Source organism: Puma concolor, chromosome C2, assembly GCF_028749965.1.
Source record: "Puma concolor isolate L17-30 chromosome C2, mPumCon1.1.hap2, whole genome shotgun sequence".
Classification (NCBI taxonomy): Eukaryota; Metazoa; Chordata; class Mammalia; order Carnivora; family Felidae; genus Puma; species Puma concolor.
This window is the reverse complement of record NC_141675.1, coordinates 100,214,568-100,233,825: the sequence shown is the minus strand read 5'-3', so window position 1 is coordinate 100,233,825 and position 19,258 is coordinate 100,214,568. Positions and strand designations below refer to the sequence as shown.

Below are 19,258 nucleotides of genomic sequence, written 5' to 3'. Positions count from 1 at the left end.
CCATAGGGAAATACCTGTGTTTGGCTATTACTCTTTCATAACAATCTGAGAATGGATAAGAAAAGTTAGAGTGTCATTATTCAGGCAGAATTCTCAGCAAAGGACTGCACTTCTTTCCACTAGTGATCTGTGAATCTTTCCTGAAAAAGCCTGGGTGTGGTGGCTTTTCTGCTCAGATGGGGCGGGGCATCCACTCCAGACCCATCACCTGGTGGAGCTTGAGGGGAACCACAACGAGCAGTTCATTCAGACGCTGCTGCTTCTCTCGTTGGTAAGCTTCCAGGGCCTCCTCCGCTGCATTCAGATTAGTTGCCACAATTTTTACCTGTGGAAAGCCCCATGTGTGAAATGTGGGCAAGAACCAGCAAACACATACCTCAGGTGATAAAGGAGGACATCTTGGGAGATGAGCAGGACCTGGGCTGTGATTAAATGAATGATCCCAGTTTGCAGCCCAGAAATGTATGTTATTTTCTTTCTGCTAAGTCATGATCCACACCACTTTTTCAATCATTCCTATATCCCCAAGGTTGTAAAGGTGTTGTGAATAAAAGTTCAGAAGGCCTATCCTCATCTCCCTTTATTTGCTGCATGAAAAGCAGCACTTGGCATGGAATGTCTTTGTCAAAATGGTGGGAATCTCTTTTGGCCATAATGACCTCAATATATGAAAGGAAAAAAGCCCATTTAAAGCAACAAAACTACTAACTAAAGCATTCATAAAGCATGTTCTTCATTTAAAAAACTTGAAAATCCTCCAAATCATTTCCTATTTGCAAGAGGAGAAACAATCTATTAAAAATATTTGTGAATATGATTTAAGCGATGTGTCTCTAGAAAAGAGTATCTAAGAGGGAAAATGAGCAAATAAGGCGGCCATCCCTCAACATAATTATACCAGTTTAGCTGCATGGTCTCCAACATGGGATGCACGCACCCCAGAGGGTCAACAAAGTGATGTAATGGGGTACAGAAAGACCAGTTTCCATTCCCATTTATTTTTATCTTATTCTTTTTCATTTCTGTGTTTGTGAATGTTATCTAATGTACAAAATATATTAGTACAGTAATTCATGAATATAATTTGTAAATAAATGTACATTTATTGTGGGGATACATGCTCCACAATTTTCTTTACATATACAAGTATGTAGTAAAAAAAAGTTTAGGAATGCCTGGGGGGCTCCATTGGTTAAGCATCTGACTTGCTTTTAGCTCAGGTCATGATCTCATGGTTTGTGGGCTTAAGCCCCTAGACACCATGGAGCCTGCTTGAGATTCTCTCTCTCCCTCTGTCTCTCTGCCCCTCCCCTACTCATAGGCACACATGTGCACATGCACTCTCTCTCTCTCTCAAAATAAATAAACATTAAAAAAAGTTTAGAGGTCAGTGATTTAGATAAAGGAATCCAGTCTTCAAAAGGGCAACAGCTGCCACCACAAATACACTTGAAGAGGAAACACTTAAAATGTAATAATTAAAATGTTTCTTCTCTGGAGAGAAGTCCTAACTTAGGTCATTGCTATGACATGGCAGTACTGCAGCTGGAAGGACAAAAACAGCATGTTGGGAAAGGATAAACAAGTAGGCACACAACCATACTTTTTTGGATAGTGTGTCATATTCCTTTTTGAGGTTATCGATAATTTTCTTTTCTTCAACTAAGGACTCCTCGATGTCCAGCCTTTTCTCTCGAAGTTGAAGGGCCAGTTCAAAAAGACCCACATCACAATCTGAAAAGACAGTCAAAATTAAAAAGAAGCCCCATTGCTATAGAATGTGGTAAGTTTAGAAGTGTAGACTTTGGAGCTTCAGAATTAATAATGACCAGGATGCCTGGGTGGCTCTGTCGATTAAGCATCTGACTCTTGTTTTTGGCTCAGGTCATGATCTCATGGTCCATGAGATTGGGCCCCACTTTGGGCTCCATGGTGTTAGTGTAGAGCCTGCTTGGAATTCTCTCTCTCTCTCTCTCTCTCTTTCTGTGCCCCCCCCAAATAAATAAATAAACTTAAAAATAAAGAATTAATAATGACTACACTTAGGGCTCCATTGTTCCAGGTGGAAATTATTAATAGTATAAGTAATCATGATAGCAATTATGATACAGTATTGACATTCTGAGCAGTACTATGAGCCAGGCTTTCTGTTAAGCCCTTTATGCACATTATCTCACTCAAAACTCATAGGCCCCTGCAAGGTAGAAACTGTTGTTCCTACTTTATAGGTGAGGACCCTAAGTCTCAGAGAGGTCATGTAACTGATATGTGACACAGTGGGATTCACATTATCTCTCTATTAATTTCCACTATATCACATCACAGCCACATTTATACACCAAGCAATAGATAAAGAATGTGAAAATAAGAGTATTACAATAGAATTTAGAAACCTTAGTTCTGACCCTAGTTCCACCACTAATAGACGAGCTGTGAGACTTTTTTCAGACCATTTAATCCTGCTGTAAAATAAGCTGTATTTAATCTTTTGAGCTCTATTTCACTCATGCATGTGATTTTAGGAAGTCTCTTGTTTACAACATTAAAACAAGATTTAAACTTTATTTGAAATGAAACTTTAAAATTTATATAAAATGGCTAGGAAGATAAATTTCAGACCAAAAAGAAACTGTTTTTCCTGCACTGGACTATTCATCTATTGAGACTGTAAGAATATTGGTCTAGCTGCTTCAGACTGCTTTTACCAGGGAAAACAGTGAACATAAACTAAGCGTCTCCATGAAACTGGTACAAAGTACCCTTATACAAAGCAGATTTTAAATATGAAAATTTGAATGGGCACCTGTTGGGATGAGCACTGGGTGTTGTATGAAAACCAATTTGACAATAAATTTCATATTAAAAAGAAACAAAAGGTGCTCGCTTCGGCAGCACATATACTAAAAAGAAACAAAAATAAACAAAAATAGGCTTAAAAAATAAAGGTGATCATGATATATTGATAAGTTAAAAATAAACTAAATTAAAAATAAAAGTAAAAAAAGAAAATTTGAATGGGTTTGTCAAAATGGGAAAGCTTCATTAAAAATATACACACACAGTACAATCGATCATTTCTCTATAAAATGAAAATTTCTGCATAATTTGACTGTGAATAAACTATAAATTATCTGCAAATTATTTGTCATTCATTAATGGCTGCCTAAGGGAAAAGAAAATAAATCATCCAGAGAGCCAAAAAAAATAAATAAATAATCATTGACTATACTTCATACAACTTAAACCAGTCTTGCCTTAAATTTTATTATGAGACAACTGAGAAACCAAAAAAGGACCCCCTTGGTATGGTCAGTCCATCTCCACATTTCACAGAGAACACATGGCTTTTTCCAACTTACTTGTTGGGCAAATAGAATCATCAAAAACCTCATCATCAGATCCAGACTCATCTTCATCACTCTCTAGGCTGGATTCTTCTTCACTTGATTCATCACTATCTTCTTCTTCATCTAAATTGAGAGGAAGGCATTGTTAATAAGCAGAGAAGTTCCTGTGTTAAGCTAAATCCCAGATTTAAAAAAAAAAGTATTTTTTCCAATGAGTTGGTCATTAGGAAAATAACAGAGAAATCAGGCACTTAGTCAATATGTTTGGAAGAGTTTAAAATGGTTAAAGACAATCCTATCCAAAGCAATCTACAGATTCAGTGCAATGCCTATCAAAACACCAATAGCATTTTTCACAAAATTAGAATGAATAATCCCAAAATTTGTATGGAATCACAAAAGACCTTGAATAGCCAAAACAAGTCTTAAAAGCACAAAACCAGAGGTATCACAATCCCAGGTTTCAAGATATGCTACTAAGTTATAATAATCAAAACAGCATGGCACTGGCAGAAAAATAGACACCTAGATCAAGAGAACAAAATACAGAGCCCAGAAATAACCCACATTTATATGATCAATCTGTGACAAAGGAGAGAAGAATAGACAATGGGGAAAACAGTCTGCTCAATAAATGGTGCTGGGAAAACTGGACAGATACATGCAAAAGAATGAAACTAGACCACTTTCTTTGGGGGGGGGGGCGGGGAGGCACTTTCTTATACCATACACAAAAATGAACTTAAAATGGATTAGAGACCTAAATGTGAGACCTAAAACTATAAAACTACTAGAAGAAAATATAGGAGGTAATTTCTTTGACACTGGCAAAAAAAAAAAAACCCATCTTTCTAGATATTCCTCCTAAAGCAAGGGAAACAAAAGCAAAAATAAACTATTGGAACTACACCAAAATAAAAATCTTTTGCACAGTGAAGAAAACCATCAACAAAACAAAAAGATAACATGGTGAATGGGAAAAGATATTGCAAATGATATAAACAATGTGTTAACATCCAAAATATATAAGGAACTTCTATGACACCAAAAAAACCCCAAATAATTTGATTAAGAAACGGGCACAGAACCTGAATAGGTATTTTTCCAAAGAAGACATACAGATGGCCAACAGACACACATGAAAAGATGCTCAACATCACTCATATTTCAGGGAAATGAAAATCAAAACCACAATGAGGTATCACCTTACACTTGTCAGAATGGCTAGAATCAAAAAGACAAGAAATACCAAGTGTTGGTGAGGATGCAGGGGAAAAGGAACCCTCTTGCACTGTTGGTGGGAATGTAAATTGGTGCAGCCACTGTGGAAAACAGTATGGAGACTCCTCAAAAAATTAAAAATAGAGCTACCATATGATCCAGTAATTCCACTATTGGGTATTTACTCAAAGGAAATGAAAACACTAGTTCAAAAAGATATATGCACCCTTACATTTATTGCAGCATTATTTACAATAGCCAAGATATGGAAGCAACCCAAGTGTCCATCAATACACACATATATACACAATGGAATATTACTCAGCCATAAAAGAGAAGTGAGCTCTTGCTACTTGCAACAACATGGATGGATCTAGAAGGCATAATGCTAAGTGAAGTAAGTCAGAGAAAGAGAAATACCATGTGATTTCACTTATAAATGGAATTTAAAAAACAAAAACAAATGAACTAAGAAACAAAAAAAGCAGGAGCAGAGCCATAAATAGAGAAAACAAACTGATGGTTGCCAGAGGGATGGGTGAATGGGAGTAGAAAGCATAGGCTTTCCAGTTATGGATGAATAAGTCATGAGACGAAAGGAACAGCATTGGGAATATTGTCAGTGGTACTGTACTAGTGTTGTCTGGTGACAGATGGTAGCTACACTTGTGGTGAGCAGAGTATAACAGAGTCACTATGTTGTACACTTGAAACTAATGTAATATTGTTTGTCAAGTATACTTCAATCAAAAATTATTTTTATTTAAAAAAAATTTTTTTTAATGTTTATTTATTTTTGAGACAGAGAGAGACAGAGCATGAACAGGGGAGGGGCAGAGAGAGAGGGAGACACAGAATCCGAAACAGGCTCCAGGCTCTGAGTGGTCAGCACAGAGCCTGACGTGGGGCTCGAACTCACGGACCGTGAGATCATGACCTGAGCCGAAGTCGGACGCTTAACCAACTGAGCCCCCCAGGCGCCCCCAAAAATTATTTTTAAATAAATAAAATTCTACAAAATAAAATAACCAATTAAAAACAAACAAAAAATAAATAAATGGTTGAGGATGCAGACCATAAGCTCAAATGCCTGCAGAATGTTGTGCAATTAATTTCAATGCATTGAGTCAAAGAGGGTTGAGACCAAGCTGCCAAACTGCTTATGCTGTGACGCATCTAACACACCCTTGGTTTTATAGGTCCACAATTACTAAATCATAGTGCCTTGAAAAGAATATTTTCACAACTTCCCAGAAGTAATGCTATTTATAATATTTATTTAACCTACTTTGTGTGAATATTTGTCTTGCTGCAAAAATATTAAGGTGTTTGATTTTAGAGATCCTGCACTAACCCCTGTTGGGGGTGTTAGTTGACAAAGTCTCTCTTCTTTGACCAAACTGAGTCAGGTTCCTCTGAGTCCTCTCTCTGACAAGTAGTGGACCATAGGTTTGGCTATTGACCCATTTGTCCAGTTTTAGCAAGAATCCTGCAGCATCAATTTAGTAAAATTCCCACACTCTTGTTTTTGATCAGATTCCTCCTTATTCCTTATCTTCACTATCTTTTTACTCTGGCCAGGCTTCAGTAAGAATCCTGTTAGGTCAGTCTTGCAAAGAATTACCCTACCTCTTAGTAATTTTCCACCCACTGACTCCCAACCTGTTCCTTGGCTATAACTCTCCACTTGTCCTTGTTATATTCAAAGCTGTGCTGATCTCTCTCCCCTATTATAAAATCCCACTGGGGGCACCTGGGTGGCTCAGTGGGTTGAGCGTTCGACTCTGGCTCAGGTCATGAGCTCATGGTTTGTGGGTTCAAGCCCACGTTGGTCTCACTGCTATCAGCACAGGGCCCACTTCTAATCCTCTGTCCCTTCTCTGTCTCCCCCCACTTATGCTCTCTCTCAAAAATAAATTTTAAAAATAAAATAAAATCCTCTTGTGGTAGTGACCCTGAATAAAGTCTGCTTTATTGTTCTTTAACAAGTGCCATAAATCATTTTTTCTTTAACAGTGCCATATACAAAGTTTTTATAAAATATAAAAAAATAAATACTAAAGCTCATCTGCCCCCAAGAGTTTTAGATAAGCGATTGTAGATTCCCACTCTATGCTGTTTTCTTTTTAAACACTTTGAGGCGATTTATGAGCCATAGATCACCAATTGTCAATTTCTATTTTATGGAACATCAAATTAGAAATAAGACATGCACCTCATACTCTCTAGAAGATTTCTTAAATTTATTATCTCCTTAAAATTATTTTAGGTGGTCTGTATCATTTTATGAAATAAATCAGCAGAGTTTAAAATTAGACTAAAATTCTTTTCATAGATTTCAACTTTGAGGAAGATGAATTAGGTCTATTTTTTTCCTATTCCTCCTGCAAAATACAGCTAAAACTTGGACATTATATGTAAAATAAACAGAAGATTCTAAAAAATGGAAAGAAGGCAGACTAAATATGAACCTCAGGACCTGAGAAACAACACTGTGGTGAATTTTTTGGGTCTTCTTTTCCTCTTATATTTCAGACTTAGAAATGAATAAATTAGTGGCCTGGAAACACCAGTAGATACAGCTATAAAAAGGCCCAACAAGAGCCTGCTCTCTCTAGCCAAACAGCCAAGAAAGAGGAAGCCTAACAAGACAAATTTTTTAGATAATACTCTAAATAAACACCACAAGAAAAAAAAATGTGGTCCTACTCCCACCCCCATAGGTGAAGGTGAAGTGGGGGAACTAGACATTCACCCTTGCAAAGCTGCAGTCAGGTACCCCACATTCCCACCACCCAGGATGATATCAGAGAAGACTAAGCAGGGAACCGGGATATTTGTTCCTGCTGGCTGGTAACCAGCCCTGCTTTCAACCCCCACCAAGATGTCTGTGGAGACCACACAGGCACCCTGTATTTCTACTTTTACCTGGCAACAATAAGACTCACTTCCTCCTCCCACACAGGTCATATTAGAAGAAACCTAATGGAGGAGGAGGAGGAGGAGGAGGAGAGGAGGGGGAGGAGGAAGAAGAGGAAGGAGAAGGAGGGGAAGAATAAGAAGAGGAAGGAGAAGCAGAAGAAGCAGAAGCAGCAGCAGCAGCAGAAGAAGAAGAAGAAGAACAACAACAACAACAACAACAACAACAACAACCCTAGTGGAGAGTCAAGACTTTCACCATTGCCCACAGGTACCAAGGCCATCCCCACTATGTTGTCAGTAGAGACTACATGGAGAATCAGAACTCCAGAACAAAGAGATCCTCCTTCCCTTGAGTCACAGTGAAGGCCGAGTACCTCCACCTGGCAATAAGGAATATACACATACCCTTTCTCTGTCAGACCAGTGTTAGAGAAAGCCAAATAAAACAGAGGAATTAAGTAAGATACAAAGTCTCCTAACATAATATGAAAGTTTCCAGGTTTCAACTGAAAGTTACTAATCATACCAAGAACCAGGAAGATCTCCATCTGAATGGGAAAAGACAATGGATAAATGTCAACATTAAGACGACAGAAATGTTAGAATTAATTGACAAAATATTTAAAACAGCCATAATGAAAATTCTTCAATGACCAATAATGAACACACTTTAAGCAAATAAAAAAATACAAAGCCTGTTCAAATAAATAAAAAGTATCAGGAAATAAATGATACAAAGAAGAATTAAATGGAAATTTTAGAACTGAAAATACAATAACTAGAACAGAAACTTAGTGAATGGGCTCAACAGCAGAATGGAGGGAGACACAGGAAAGCATCTGTAAACCTGAAGAGAGAACAATGGAAATTAGCCAGTTTGAAAAACAGAAAGAAGACTAAAAAAAAAAAAAAAAACAACAACAACAACAACAAAAAAAAACAAATCCCAAGCCTCAGAGCCTCAGGGACCTATGGGACTATAATGAAATGTCAAACAGTCATGCCATGAGTCCCAAAAGGACTCATGTAAAGGAGTAAAGAAAGAGGGGGTTCTCAAAAGCACTTGAAGAAACAATGACTAGAAACTTCTCAAATTTGGCAAAACATAAGCCTACAGATAAAAGGAGTGAAGCCCCATCAGTATGAACCCAAAGAATCTACTCCAAGGCACCTCATGGCCAATCTTCTGGAAACTAAAGACAAAAAATCTTGAAGGCAGTGAGGGAAAAGTGATTCTTCACCTATAAGTGATGAACAATTTGAATATCAGGGTATTTCTCATCAGAAATCATGGAGGCCAGAAGGAAGTAGCACAATATTTTTCAAATGCAGAAAGAAAAAAAAAAGTAAACCTAAAATCCTATACCCAGGGAAAATGTCTTTCTGAAATAGAGGAAATCAAGACACTTTCAGATTAAGGGGGAAAAAAAATTGCCACTAGTATACCTACCCCAAAAGAGCAGATAAAGGAAATTCTCTAAACAGAAGGAAAATTCTTTTTTTTAAAGGAACTTGGAACATCAAGGAAGAATAAATATGATAAGCAAAACTATAGGTAAATATAATAGGCTTCCCTCCTCCGTTTGGGGGATTTAAAGGCAGATGAGGATTCTATACATGACTTAAACTGGTAAAATGATGACACTGGTGGTCTGGGATAAATTATGTATATATAATGCAATTTATAAATCAATCACTAAAGATGTTGCACAATGAGATACACTCAAAACACTAGAGAAAATTAAAATGGAATTCTAAAAAATGTTCAAGTAGCCCACAGGAGGACAGGAAAATGTAGAAGATAGAAAACAGAGAGAATAAAAAAAAAAATTAAACAACAGACTTAAGCCCTAACACATCAAATGTAAATGGTTTAAGTATACTAATTAAAAGACAAAGAGTGGGTGAAAAACATTAACTATATGCTATCTGCTAGAAATTCACTTCTAATAATATAGTCAAATTGAAAGTAAAAGAAAAGATATATCATGCAAATATTAACCAAAGCCAAGCAAGAGTGGCTATATTAACATGAGATAAAGTAGACTTCAGAGCAAAAAAAAAATTACTCTAGACAGAGAAAGACCTTATATAATGATAAAAGTGTCCATCTACCAAGAAGACATAGCAATCCTAAATGTGTATGCATAAAAATAACAGCGCTACAAAATATGAAGCAAAAACTGACAGAAATGAAAAGAGAAATAGATAAATCCATGATTATATTTGGAGACTTCAACACCGCCTCTCTCAGCATTTGATTAGAACTATACAGAAAATCAGACTACAGACTACAGAAGTTGGTTAATAGCATCATTAACCAATAGGATCTAATTGACAGTAATAGAAGACTTAACCCAAAACAGCAGAATATACATTCTTTTCAAGTACCCACACCAAGACAGACCATATGTTAGACCATCAAACAAATTTCAACAACTATAAAAGAAGTATAAATCATGCATAATGTGTTCTCTGACCACAATAGAATCAAACTAGGAATCACAAACAGAAAGAAAACAGGAAAATCTCAAAACACTTGGACCCAAACAACATACTTCTATATAATCCATGGGACCTAGAGGAAAGATCAATGCAAATTTTAAAACTGCATTAACATGAATGAAAATGAAAAAAAAAACTTACCAAAATTTGTGGAATACAGCTAAAGCAGTGTTGAGGGAAATTATAGCACTAAATTAGAAAAGAGAAAAAGTCTTAAATCAATAATTCACCTTAAAACCTAAAAACAGAAGTGCAGAATAAATCCCAAGCAAGCAGAAGGAAGGTAATAGTAAAGATAAGAGCAGAAATCAATAAAATTAAAAGCAGAAAAATAGAAAAAAAATCACTTCAGCAAAGAGCTGGTTTGTTCTCCAACAGATCAATAAAATTGAGAAACCTCTAGCAAGTCTAAAAAAGTAGGGAAATAAGAAAAAAAGCTACCAATATCAAGAATGCAACAGGTGATATTACTACAGACATTACTAATGACCTTGCAGACATTAAAAAAGATAATGGAAATACAACGAACATCCCTACACACATAAATTTGGCAACTTGGATGAGACAGACCACTTTCATACATACAAAAATACAAATTACCACATTTGAAAAGTTCTGTAACTATTAAAAACATTGACTCTGTAATTTTAAAACTACCCTAAAGAAATCTATAGGTCCAAATAGTTTCTCTGGAGAACACTGCCAAACATTTACATGATTAACACCATACACATTATCTTCTAGAAAATCAAAGAGAAGACCTCCTGATTCATACTTTGAAGCTAATGTTATCCTGATACTAAAACCAGACAAAGACAGTACAAAAAGGAGAAACAAAGCAAGCTACAGACCAATGATCCACATGAATATATAGACATAAAATTTCTTTTTGTTTTTTGGGGGTTTAGGTATTTTTGCTGTGTGTGTGTGTGTGTGTGTGTGTGTGTTTTAAGTAAGTTCCACACGCAACGTGGGGCTTACATCACAACTCCAAGAGCAAGAGTTGCATGCTCTACTGCCTGAGCTAGCCAGGCGCCCCTAGACACAACATTTTTAAATAAAATATTAGCAAATAGAATTCAACAACATATAAAAAGAATTATGTAACATAGGGAGAGGATATTTCAAGGGTGTAAGTCTGATTCAATAATCAGTAATCAGCCCGTATAACCCACCATATTCACAGGCTAAAGAAAAAAAATCACATAATCATCAACCAATGCAGAAAAACATCTGAAAAAAATCAATACTCATTCATAATGAAAACTAGGAACAGAGGGGAACTTCCTCAACTTGATAGAGTATCTATGAAATACGTACAGGTAGCATACTTAATGGTGAAAGATTGAATGTTGTCCGCCTCAGATTAGGAATAAGGCAAGGATGTCAGCTCTTGGCACTCTATTTCAATATAATACTGGATGTTCTAATCAGTGCAATGAGGCAATAAAAGAAAATGGGCATAAAGATCAGAAAGAAAGAAATAAAACTGAACATATTTGCAGATGAAATTATTGTCTACATAGAAAATCCCAAGGAATCTATCAAAAACTCCTAGACTAAGTGATGTCACAAGTTAGGTGATCAATATCTACAAAGCAACTGTATTTCTATATGCCAGTGTGAACATGTGACACCAAGATTAAAAATAAAACAGCATTGGGGCGCCTGGGTGGCTCAGTCGGTTAAGCATCCAACCGGCTCATGTCATGATCTCGCGGTCCGTGAGTTTGAGCCCCACGTCGGGCTCTGTGCTGACTGCTCAGAGCCTGGAGCCTGTTTCAGATTCTGTGTCTCCCTCTGTCTCTGACCCTCCCCCATTCATGCTCTGTCTCTCTCTGTCTCAAAAATAAATAAACGTTAAAAATAAATAAATAAATAAATAAATAAATAAATAAATAAATAAATAAATATAAAACAGCATTATAAAATTGTACTAATGTGTATTATTAGTATGCCACTTATTTCATTTTCTAGGATTGTGTATGAGATTTTAATAAAATATTTCTACTGTTAAAAAAATTAAATAGCACTTAAAATCACTTTTAAAACAGGAAATACTTAAGTATAAATCGAACAGAACATGAACATGAGTTTTATGCTGAAAATGATGCAATGCTGATGAGAGAAATCAAAGCTCTAAATACACACTGTGCTCATTCACTGGATGATTCAATGTAGTAAGGATGCAGGTTCTCTCCAAACTGATATAAAGGTTTAATACAATTGCTGTCAAAATTCCACCAAGATTTTTTGTAGATATAAAAAAATATTCTAACATATGGGAAGTTACAGGAAATAGAATAGCTAAAATAATATTGAAGAAGATGAATAAAATGGAAGGAATTAGTCTACCTGACTTCAGAACTCAACGGCCTCTGTAATTAAGACTGTAGTATTGGTGAAGAGGAGACAAATTGATCAACAGAGCCAAACACGCAGAAATAGATCCACACAAATACACCCAAGTGATTTTTGACAAAGATCAAAAGCAATTCAATGGGAGAAAGCTTTTCCAACAAATGGTGCTAGAGCAATTGGACATTCACAGTAGGCAAAAAAAGACCTTGGCCTAAGTCTCACGCCTTATTTAAAAATTAAGCCCAAATGGATCACAGACTTTAATGTAAAACTATAAAAATTTTAGAAATAGATAGGAGAGAATCCTTGGGACCCAGGGCTAGGCCATGAATTCCTAGACTTTGACACCAAAACAAGATCCAAAAAAAAAGAAAAATTGATAAATTGGACCTCAACAAAAAATAAAACTTTTGTTCTGTCAAAGACCCTGTTGAGGGAATGAAAAGAACAAGCTGCAGACTGGAAAAAAATATCTGCAAAGCATCTGACACAGGACTAGTATACAGACCATAACAAAGAACTCCTAAACTTCAAGAATACAAAAGCAAAAATCCTATTCAAACATGGGCAAAAGACATGAAGAGATACTTTATCAAAGATGACTATCAATTGGGAAATGAGAAGATGTGCTTGGTTAAATGAAACTACCCTAAAGCTACCTTGGACCAGATACACACACACAAGTTAACTCCAGATGGTTAGAGACCTACAGGTTTATAATCTCTTCTTCAACCTCAGAGCACCTCTGTCTATGTTCTAGTGAATAAAAGGTGAGAAATATGTCCTTAGCTACTTCTCCATTTCATGCTAACGAGAAAAAAGATAAGATCATATGTTAGAAAGAAATTCAAACCGGCATCTCCTTCAACCTCCTTTTTCTTCACCCGCTTAATCCTCTTCTTCAGGACTTTCATGAGAAAATTAGTAAATTTATTGTTTTCTCCAAGAGCTGCTTGGAAACCAGCATAGAGTGCTTTTTCTTGGTCCTGGAGCTTGGTGATTTCATTCTTTTTCTCTTCCATCTCTTTAAGAGTTTCATTTATTTTCCACTAAATGAACAAAAACAGGAACAAGTGATAGAGTATTTCTGATAAACGAGGCTCAGAGAACAAGGTATATTACAATGTAAGGTCACAATTCACAAACATTTGGAGGGAGAAAAGACAAGAGTGGAGGATTAGAACAATGGAGGGAATTAAGCTGAGAAGATGAAGAAGGAAAAGAAGAATCAAATCCCCTGTGTAACTAAAGGATACAGCCAGCCAGCACTCTCCTGTCCGTTCATACTTGCATATCCTGTTCTTCTTTGTCTAATGAATTAACACGCTCTTGAAGTATGTTCTCCTGTTTTTCAAAATTCTTGAGGAGAAGCATTTCTTGAAATAATGTGACATGGTGAAGGTCAGATAATTTCATCTGAATATCTAGTTTCAGTTTCTGATGCCTCAGAAGACGAAGCTCTGCGTCAAAGGTGACAATCAGTTCTTTGATCTGAGGTGGAAAAAGATTTGAGGGTATATGAAAAGTTAAGACCAGGTAACTGTATTTTTAAAACTACCTAAAAATACCACTTTGTTTAGGTAAAAGCATTTTCTCATTATACCCTTATTATGGAGAAATAATTATATGGGCTCATTTGGCATATATGTGTAAGTCTTACAAATCAACTTAAGTGGTAGGGATTCTGTAACTATAGTCCTTCCAGCTGTTTCTTTACCATTGATTAAGCCATTAATTGAGAATGCCCTTCTTGCTGTACTGTATGGTTTAAATCGGAGACTATGAGCTCCTTGTGCATAGTGTTTATATCTGCCTCCACTTTACCCGACAGTATCTCTACAGTGCCTCTCATACAGGAAGCACTAAATATTTCCCTCAACTTCTTATTCTGAAAATTTTCAAACATTTTAAAGGTGATTTCATTTTATAGAGTTGGGCTGAGAACAAAGTACTCCCCAAGCCCTGGTCTAAACCTTATCCCATGGCCATCCCAATGATTTTAAATGCTTGGTTTTGCTGATCTTGGCAGTTTCCTCCTCACCCCATCCCGAAGGAGAGGAAGACATCAAGAGAGAGTCCCAAGGTCTGGTTCTCCTGAGGAAACTAGTACCATAGGTAGAAGACAAACCATTCCATGTTTTTCATCAGTCTGTGAATCATGGGGATCCTCAACAGTCAAAAACCTGTAATGAGTGAGGGCCCAGCACATGGCTGAAAAAAATTAAGAGATCTGTAGTTTGGGAACAGTGAAACTACTGCTAGGGAATTTGAGAGCTTAAAAAAAAAAAGAGTACCTGGGTGGCTCAGTCAGTTGGGTGTCTGACTTCGGCTCATGTCATGATCTCCCAGTTCGTGAGTTTGAGCCCCGCGTCGGGCTCTGTGCTGACAGCTCAGAGCCTGGACCCTGCTTCAGATTCTGTGTCTCCCTCTCTCTGTGCCCCTTCCCTACTTGTGCTCTCTCTCAGAAAGAATAAATGAATAAACTTTAAAAAAAAAAAAAGAAGAAACCTTTTAATTATCTATGGTTGTAGACTAAGTGGGCTCCTCTTTAATGTTTATTCAACAAATTTGAGTTATTTTGATATTTATTTCAAGGCAGGACTGTATTTATTTTAGTGTAACACCATTCTGGAACTGTACCACTTAAACACATAGGTGTTTAAGTTTGTGAGGTTCACACTTGTTTTGCTGTCACTTATCTGATAGTCTATAAGCTTAATTAGGATAGAGAATATGTCTGGCTAGAGTACAGTTACATCCCTACTACCTAACTACCACTATTCCTGCGCAAAGAATGTCCAATGCATATGTTAATACCATTAATACATTAGCTACAATGAAATCAATCAAACTTTTTATTGAATATCTACCATAGGTCTGGCATTTCCTAGACACTGTAGGCAAATCAAAAGATGATTATATGTGGCCTTTCTCTCAAGAGCCGTGAAATCTAATTTGCAAGACAAAAATAACACATTTGAGCACTGAGTGATGTACAGAATTGTTGAATCATTATATTGTGCCCCTGAAACTAATATAATATTGTGTGTTCATTATACTTCAATAAAACAAAGAATACACATAAAACAGCAAGAAAAGGAAGTGCAAAACCTGAGGTGCTACTTATAGGTGCACTTGGAGCTTAGAAAAAAGATGAGTATGTAATGTGGACAGAAGGTTCTGGAGAAGATTTGGAACTGTGATGAGTTTTGAATGATGACTCACATTTGAAAGGAAAGCAATGCAAGTAGAAAGAGATAACAAAGGAAAAACCAAATATAAAACTGAGAATGGGGGTGGGGAACAGAAGCAGGGAGAGAGAGGAAGAGTAAGGCTGGATGAAGTACAGATATTGGGCGAAAAATACGTTTGGGAAACTTTCGGGGGTGTCTTCACAGGGTGGAGCTGGACAGACATTTAGGAACAAAATTCTACACTGCTGGCAGCAGAGAGCTGTCTATCTGGGAAAGGTCCTTTTCCTTCCAGATTTAGAGCACCTCCTATACAACTGGTCCCAACCTGATCTGGTTTCCTAGAAAAAAAAATAGGTGCCATTCCAGCTCCAGAACAATTTTGAAGCCAGTCATCACCATGAACACTCCCACTAATGAGGCAAATCACACATTAGAGAAAGAGAAGTATGTAAAAAGCAGAGGGAGCCCCATTTTCTCTGGAAAGTTTTTAAATTATGTTCCATCCATCATCTGAAAGCTGCTCCATCATTTGCCCTTTACCAAGACTTGAGTTAGATGCTGATTAACATGGATTTGCTCTTAATTCTTAGCTTTGCAGAAAGCAAAAGGTTTAAAAGCTCCAATGTTCTTGGGCAGAGGGCAATGGGTTCCAGAAGGCCAGAGATGGGGAGGAAGCCAAGCCTTCAGTGGGCTGGTCAGTGAGAAAGATTATTATAGAGAGTGTGTACACACACACACACACACACACACACACAAATGATAGATTTAGTTCTTCCCTTCTGCCCTCTTTCAGCTTTAAAAAGGCACAGTTTCACCCCTTACCCTGTTGGTCAAATACTCTTGCATGTACACATGCTTAATCTCGTCTCTCTTCATAATCTCCAGCTCTAGATCAATTGGATCTGCTTTTTCAAATTCCATTAACTTTGGAGTATCTACAATTAGTGCTAATGCCCTTGATGATCTAGACAATGAATCTCTTGTTGTCAAATCACCATCCTTTCCAGAAGAGAGTTTGAGAAATCCTCCACCTGCGCCTGTAGACCGTCTCTGTTCCAGTTCAGAGGGCTTTTCATCCTGAATCGTCATATTCTTTTGCTTAAAATTTAGGAGAATTTCCTCATCATAGTGAAATCTCTTTTCTGGAACTTCTTCTGGGTGTATCTGAGGGATTTCAGGAATAGGGATGTGCTTGGATATGTGAAGAGTTGACTGAATGCTCTTCAGTTCTTGCACCAGGCACTGTATTTCCTCAATAACAGCCACTTTAAGATCTCGAAGAGAGAGGATGCATTTGTTCATGTGCATTTTCTTTGAATGGGCCTAATAAAAAGAACAGAAGGAAACAAAATGACAACCCAGTTTGAAATATGATTTCTGTCCCTTGACAGGTATCCCTAGCAAAAAGCCAAAATAAAAATTTTGTTATCTAATTATATATAGGATTATTCCTATTCTCTACTAAGTTACTCTTTTGTCTAACTTTTAAGCTGTTTCCAATTTAGCTTCTCCAAAAGAGGAAGACAGTATGGATGTGACCTCTGGTATCCCTCGGCTGGCCTGTAGGGCTAAATTCTGCTGTTCTCTTCCCACCACCCAGGGGAAGTTCTTCCTGAAGGCTTGTACTCAGCCAAAACCTAGACAGTAAAAGCTCATTCTCTGGTCAGGAACACACACACATAACTGCCCTTCCCAGATGGAAACTCAAATTCCATTGGCTGAGACACATTTACGGTTGCCTACTTATGGCTAAACTACAGTTTAGCCTATATTTCTTCTGTATTTTGGCCACATTATTACTGTTATTTCTTGTGCAGGCACAAGAATTGCAATATCATAGCACACCAAGAGATTCCAGGATACTTCCTTTGTTCCTGATCCACTTATCTAAGCCAAGTTGTGGCCCCTACCTCAAGCCACAGGAGCCATTGCTCCCTCATTACGAGCTGTTTCCCCACTCTTTGTTTTCAAAATGTTCTTACAAGAGCCTATAGGCACATGCCACCCTAATCCTGTATACAATTAGGTAACAAGATGGTCCAAAGGCTATTAAGAGTTACTTTGCATAAATATACAGGTTTAAAAAAATCAAAATATACTTCTCCAAATTGACAGTAATTCTGTATTATTCAGGAACTTTAACAGCCAACTCACATCAATGGATACATGACCCAGATAGAGTATCAATAAGGAAACAGTAGCTTTGAATGACACATTAGACCAGATGAACCTAACAGATACATAAAAAATATTCCATCTCAAAATGGAATACACATTCTTTTCAAGTACAAATGGAATATTCCCCAGGATAAATCACATGTTATGCCACAAAAAAAATCTCAATAAATTTAAAAAGATGGAAATCATATCATGCATCTTTTTTGACCAAAGTGGTATGAAACTGGAAATAAATTACAAGAAAATATTAGAAAGAACATAAATATATGGAGGTTAAATAACATGTACTCCATAATGAATGGATCAACTGAGAAATCAAAGAAGCAGTAAAAAAAAAAAAAAAAATACATGGGGACTCATGAAAATGAAAAAAACAGTCCAAAATCTTCAGAATGCAGCAAAAGCATTTCTAAGAAGGAAGTTTATAGTGGTAGAGGCCTACTCAAGAAACAAGACAAAGCTCAAATAAACAACCTAATCTTACACCTAAAGGAGTTAGAAAAAGAACAAAGCCAAAAGCTAGTGAAAGGAATGAAATAATAAAGATTAGAGTAAAAGTAAATGAAATAGAGACAAACAAAACAAAGCAAACAACAATAAAAGATCATTAAACCAGGACCTGGTTTTTGAAAAGATAAACAAAAGTGATAAACATTTAGCTAGACTAATCAAGAAAAAAGAGAAGACTCAATAAATAAAATCAGAAATGAAGGAGGAGAAATAACAACTGACCTACAGAAATATAAGAGTTATAAGAGAATATTATGGAAAATTATACGCCAAGAAATTAGACAACCTAGAAGAAATTAATACATTCCTAGAAGCATATAACTTTCTAAAACTGAAGAATAGAAAATATGAAGACTAATTATTAGCAATGAAATTGAATGAGTCATCAAAAAACAAAAGTCCAGGCCCAGATGGATTCGTAGGTTAATTCTACCGAATATTGAAAGAAGAGTTAATACCTATTCTTTTCCAAATCTTCCAAAATATATGAGGAAGGAAAGCTTCTAGGTACAGCCTATAAAGCCAGCATTACCCTGACATTAAAACCAGACAAAAATCACAATAATAACAACAAAAACTACTACTACTGCCACAGGCCAATATCTCTGATGAACATAGACACAGAAATCAATAAGATATTAGCAAACCAAATTCAACAATACATTGAAAAAATTATTCACCATAATCAAGTAGAATTTATTCTTGGGGTGCAAGGGTGGTTAAATATTTGGAAATCAATGTCATATATCACATTAATCAGAGAAAGAATTCACACTATATGATCATCCCAATAGATGCAGAAAAAGCATTTGACAAAATTCAACAACCATTCCTGATAAAAAATCTCCCAACAAAATAGGTTTATAGATAACATACCTCAACATAATAAAGGCCTTATATAAAAAACCCACAGCTAACATCATAACTCGATGGTGAAAAACTGAAAGCTCTTCTTCTGAGATCAGCACAAGACAAGGATGTCCACTTTCACCACTTTTATTCAACATAATACTAGAAGTC

The 19,258-nt window shown here is 36.4% G+C and overlaps 1 protein-coding gene across 3 annotated transcripts in view; it reads right to left on the bottom strand.

Annotated features, from left to right (window-relative positions):
* Window positions 1–19,258, bottom strand: part of CFAP44 (cilia and flagella associated protein 44) — a 151,481-nt gene that overhangs the window by 10,666 nt on the left and 121,557 nt on the right. For all 3 annotated transcript variants that reach the window (XM_086675417.1, XM_086675416.1, XM_086675418.1), the window contains 6 exons: window positions 16,373–16,873; window positions 13,644–13,847; window positions 13,210–13,405; window positions 3,360–3,470; window positions 1,604–1,734; window positions 209–325 (listed from right to left, as the gene is read on the bottom strand). In XM_086675417.1, the coding sequence (XP_086531543.1) occupies window positions 209–325; window positions 1,604–1,734; window positions 3,360–3,470; window positions 13,210–13,405; window positions 13,644–13,847; window positions 16,373–16,873 (1,260 nt within the window). The remainder of the gene's footprint in view (window positions 1–208; window positions 326–1,603; window positions 1,735–3,359; window positions 3,471–13,209; window positions 13,406–13,643; window positions 13,848–16,372; window positions 16,874–19,258) is intronic.